Source organism: Limulus polyphemus, unplaced genomic scaffold (assembly GCF_000517525.1).
Source record: "Limulus polyphemus unplaced genomic scaffold, Limulus_polyphemus-2.1.2 Scaffold9980, whole genome shotgun sequence".
Classification (NCBI taxonomy): domain Eukaryota; kingdom Metazoa; phylum Arthropoda; class Merostomata; order Xiphosura; family Limulidae; genus Limulus; species Limulus polyphemus.
This window is the reverse complement of record NW_013675590.1, coordinates 1-4,836: the sequence shown is the minus strand read 5'-3', so window position 1 is coordinate 4,836 and position 4,836 is coordinate 1. Positions and strand designations below refer to the sequence as shown.

Here is a 4,836-nt window from a genome sequence, read left to right as displayed (position 1 = left end):
ATTGTAAGTGGCTATTGTTCGTCCTGAACAATACTAAGGAGGGGGCAGTGTTGCGTCAGCGAGGTCACGTGACTAGTATCACGCCACGTCCTTCTAGAAATATCTTGTTCCTTCATGAATGATCTAGCATTTACTAGATATGTGTTAGTCTTGTATATATAAGACGGTCACAACATGACGGAACAGTGAATGTGTAATTGACCTGCGGAGAGAGAATATTGTTGAGCACGTGAGACGTTCGTTGAGAATTATAGCGTTTGTTATAGCGCCACTGTTGAAATTAAGTGTATCCCAAAGTTATATTCAGAAGAATAAACCAGTTTTATTTAAGAAATGACTTGTATCTGTAAAGTTTCTTCGGAGAGAATTTTTACGGAAAATTAACTAACGAACAGAAACGTAACAGTATAATGATTGTTTTTGAATTTTCGCGCAAAGCTACACGAGGGCTATCTGCGCTAGCCGTCCCTAGTCATCACCACCCACCGCCAACTCTTGGGCTACTCTTTTACGAACGAATAGTGGGATTGACCGTCACATTATAATGCCCCCACGGCTGAAAGGGCGAGCATGTTTGGTGTGACGGGGATTCGAACCAGCGACCCTCAGATTGCGAGTCGAGTGCCGTAACCACCTGGCCATGCCGGGCCCAGTATAATGAATACCTAGGCTTGGTTATTGTTGGTATAAATGACTTAAGAGACTCGGTATTTGTTGGTATAATGAATACCTAAACTTGGTTCTTGCTGGTTTAATTATTACTGAGATTGGATTCTTTCTTGTTATATGACTATTAAAACTTGGTTCTTGCTGTTTTAATAACTAGTAAGACCCAGTTCTTACTGGTTTAATGAATATCTAGGCTTTGTTCTTGCTGGTTTAATGACTACTGTAACTTGGTTTTTGCTAGTTTAATGACTATTGAGACTTGGTTCTTGCTAACTTAATGGTTACTGAGATTTGGATCTTGCTGGTTTAATGACTACTGATATGTAAATCTTGCTGGTTTAATGACTACTGATATTTGTATCTTACTGGCTTAATGACTACTGAGACATGGTTCTTGTTGGTTTAATGACTATCGAGACTTTGTTCTTCCTAGTTTAATAAAACCTTTTTTTGGTTCATGGTGGTTTTATGAATATGAAGGTTTGGTTCTTCCCGGTTTAATGAAGACATAGTCATGTTTCTTGCACAAAAAACAGTTAAGTGCAGCTACTAATTAATTCTCTTGTTAGTAGGTAGTTTACGTTTTAAATTACTGAAGGTTATATAGCAGTACTCAAAATGTGGTGTATAAAGAGTTGGAACTGATTAAAACAAGTAGTGAAACTTTGGTGCTGGAACTGTCATGCAGCAAACATACTTAGTTCTTAAATTGGACATATTCTAAATTCTTGCAAAACAGCTAAAACCTTTTAAATTACAAAAATAGCACAACAAGCAGTTAATTGTTATGTTTTATTTTTAATTCAAATAGAATGTCACTCACCTTTGTGTCAGGGTTGCTTGGAGAATCAAAACTTTTCAGGAAAAGCTCAAAGACTTCATTTTCTGTAAGTTCACCATTTTGGTACTTGGGATGATAATGAGCGTTATAAACACCTCGCAAGTCATCAACAGTTATTTCTTTATCACCAGTGCGGTCCAACTTTTGAAAAGCTTGTTCAATGAGATTCACACGTGTCTGACTCATGGGAGGCTGTAAAATCCAGGTAATTTAAGTTTTTCAAAGTCAGAGGTTATGCTGTAATTTGCTCTGGCTGCCCCTTTTCCTTCAACAATACAGATGTCCCAGCTTAGATTAAGAGGGTGTCTAATAATATAATGAGGTTATAAATTCAGGCATAGTAGTTGCGTATGGTGTTTCTCACACCTCCAAATTCTTTTGGAGGTGTGTATCCAGGAGTAGGACCGGCGTCCTAGTCCGGACACCGGGTGAACATGTTTTGGTGTGACGGGGATTCGAACCCGCGACCTGCAGATTGCGAGTCGAGCACCCTAACCATCTGGCCATGCCGGACCTAATTCAGGCATTAAGGGAGTAAATGGACTATAGTTCTCACATTTTCTGGATAAGCAAGAAAACAGTACCAAAGGAAATTCAAAACAGCATTTTTTTGTCACTTAAATTAACTTAAATTGATTAATATATATATATATACTTTATTTATTTTCATAGGTGTACGAGGTGGGGGGACTGGGGCGGTAGCCCCCCATCTTGCAATTTGGACAAAAATTGTACACCCCCTCTAAAAATTCCCCGTACATCTATGTTTATTTTTTATTATGAGGATCATTTTGTAAAGTTAGCTTAGTACATGGATTTAGAATTAATCTAACTCTCCTAAGCTAGCCGATACTTGAGAGATATTATTAGGTTTATGGCCAAAACTATATCTAACAGTGAGGGTACTAACTGATGAATTAATGTATTATAGTCGTTATAAGTAAGAAAGGTATTTTAAATTAGCTATATCTATTACTAGTTTAATTTTTAGCTCTGACTTATGTAGCTTGTTTTGATTAGAAGTTATTGATGATAAATTACAGTGGGCCCCCATTTACTTTGCATCGCTCTGTGTTGTTTCATTATTAGAGCGTTCACCAATTGCTAACCATGTATCAAACAACATTGCCTTGTTTCGTTACTAAGACAATCTCGAATATAAGGCGACCCCCATTTTCAGAAATCATGGGAAAGAAAAAAGTGTTATAACGTCTTTTTTTTAGGTCCGCAAAATCAATACTATAACTGAGCAGTCTGTAGGTGGATTAGTTGCAAAATTAGCGATGTCCTTGAGCAAACATCTGACGGGCATGCATGGACAGATGGTATCTGGACATTCAGGAATACGACAGGCCAGGTAAGGGGTTCTGTGGTCGGCCACGATTATAAGGCGATTCTGAATTTAATAGCTTAATCAGTAATCAAAAAACATCGCCCTATAATCGGACCAATATGGTACACCAATATTTTTGAAATAATATCACTTTGTTTCTTTATTAGAATGTTAACCCTCTCTGCCCGGGCATTCTTTACTACGTATGTCACGAGGGTTTTAGCGAGTTACATTCAATATGTCATTAAATTACTTTGTGTGTATGTTATAGCAATTATTATAGCATACAATCGTAGCTAATAATCTATATTTTAACAGTATAAAAGTTTTAAGTTCTTGATTTTATAATGCAATATTAAAACAAATCATGAATTTCCCCTAGTGTGAGAAATGTGAAATTTTTTTCTCTAAGCAACCCTCCAATAAATACGAAATTTAACGTAAATTACTCACTATACTATCGTCATCGCTCTGTCAAAGCATACTTATATTAGCCTTTAATCTTGTTTGGTTACAAGCTTCCTTCCCATTGGAAAAGATATCACCAGGTCGGTCAATTCGACCGAGCCTGTGTCATAATCACTCACCTCATACAAACCTTACAACCGCTACAGTACTGGTAAGTGTTAAATATAATCGATGTTTAGTCCTTTTAATGTTCTTACATGCATATTTTGTATAGTAAACTGTAGTTTAAAAAGCCACGTTACACCGTTTAAAAAAGTTATTAAAGAACGGATCGAAATTTTTAAGGAACGCATCCTCCCACAGTATGTGTAAAGATTGTGTTGCTTGACGTCGTTTCAGACGTACGTCCCATTTTCCAGGAACGCGTCGCGACGTATAACGGGCCTTCTTGTACTAATTCTCTCCTACCATTTTGTATTAATTAAGTGTTGGTTTTTAATTATTCATTTTTATCATTGTTATAACTAGAATCGGAAATTAAGTGGTTCGAATTCTAAGAGTAAAGTATTCAAAATGAAGCGAAAGCTGTTGTAACAAAAACTGACTTGTGTGGTGTTCACTTCGTTTTGGAATACAAATATAGGCCCTGTTTTAAGAACACTGTAAAAACTAAAGTAATCTTAAAACTGTATTTATCATCTTATGATTCTCATCAGGCTCTTTATATTGATACAATTGTGGCATTAAATTTGAATAATAAAGTGACCTTAAAACTTTGTATTTATCATCTTAGGACTCTCATAAGGCTCCTTATGTTGATAAAATTATGGTTTTAACTTTACATAATAAAGTAACATTAAAGCGTTGTATTATGACTCTCTTCCCGGGTCCTTATATTTATGAAATTATGGTTTTTAAGGATTAAATATTTTTGTTAGCAATAAGAATTAGTTAAAAATCGTAAAACATTTCAACCAAGAGTGTTTTGTGAGTTTTCGGAAAAAGTTTTATTTATTTGATCATACCACTCACCCGAAGAGCCTTGAGAAATTCATCAAAATTTAAATTTCCACTGTCGTCTTTGTCCATCTCACTGAATAAATTGTGAATCTCGCTGTTGTCAAGAGAAATTCCATAATCATGAAGGCCTTTAGAGAACTCATCTAGGTCCAACTTCCTGTCACAAGTATCATCCATTGTCCGAAAGGATCTAGAAAAAGAAGAAAAAACCATTAAAGACGAAAAGTAGGAATATTTTTGAACAACTATATTTATACTACATACGACAGGTGGTGTTTTCATAACAACTCCGTTTATCAACTTTCGAAAAGCAACTGGGAATACCGCTCGACAAACATTCTAAGTTCGAGAAGCATGAGCATGCTCAGGCAATACACAAGATTCGAGAAGAGGGTCTTAAGATACCAGTTCATACCATATCTGTTCAACAGTCGACTCAGGAATGTAGTCACAACAGGGAAGCAATGGCTGCGTTTGTGAGATGCGCCTACTTCTTAGCAAATGAAGAGATCTCACATAGTGTTGTGTCAGCGAGATCACGTGACTATTGTCACGCCACCTGCTT

The 4,836-nt window shown here is 36.3% G+C and overlaps 1 protein-coding gene across 1 annotated transcript in view; it reads right to left on the bottom strand.

The window, feature by feature from the left end:
- Nucleotides 1-4,458, bottom strand: part of LOC106476179 (calcyphosin-like protein) — an 8,306-nt gene extending 3,848 nt beyond the window's left edge. Inside the window, exons 1-2 of the mRNA XM_013936847.2 lie at nt 4,284-4,458; nt 1,493-1,702 (exon numbers count right to left, since the gene is read on the bottom strand). Of these exons, the coding sequence (XP_013792301.1) occupies nt 1,493-1,702; nt 4,284-4,448 (375 nt within the window). The 5' untranslated portion in view covers nt 4,449-4,458. The remainder of the gene's footprint in view (nt 1-1,492; nt 1,703-4,283) is intronic.
- Nucleotides 4,459-4,836: the final 378 nt, after the last annotated feature.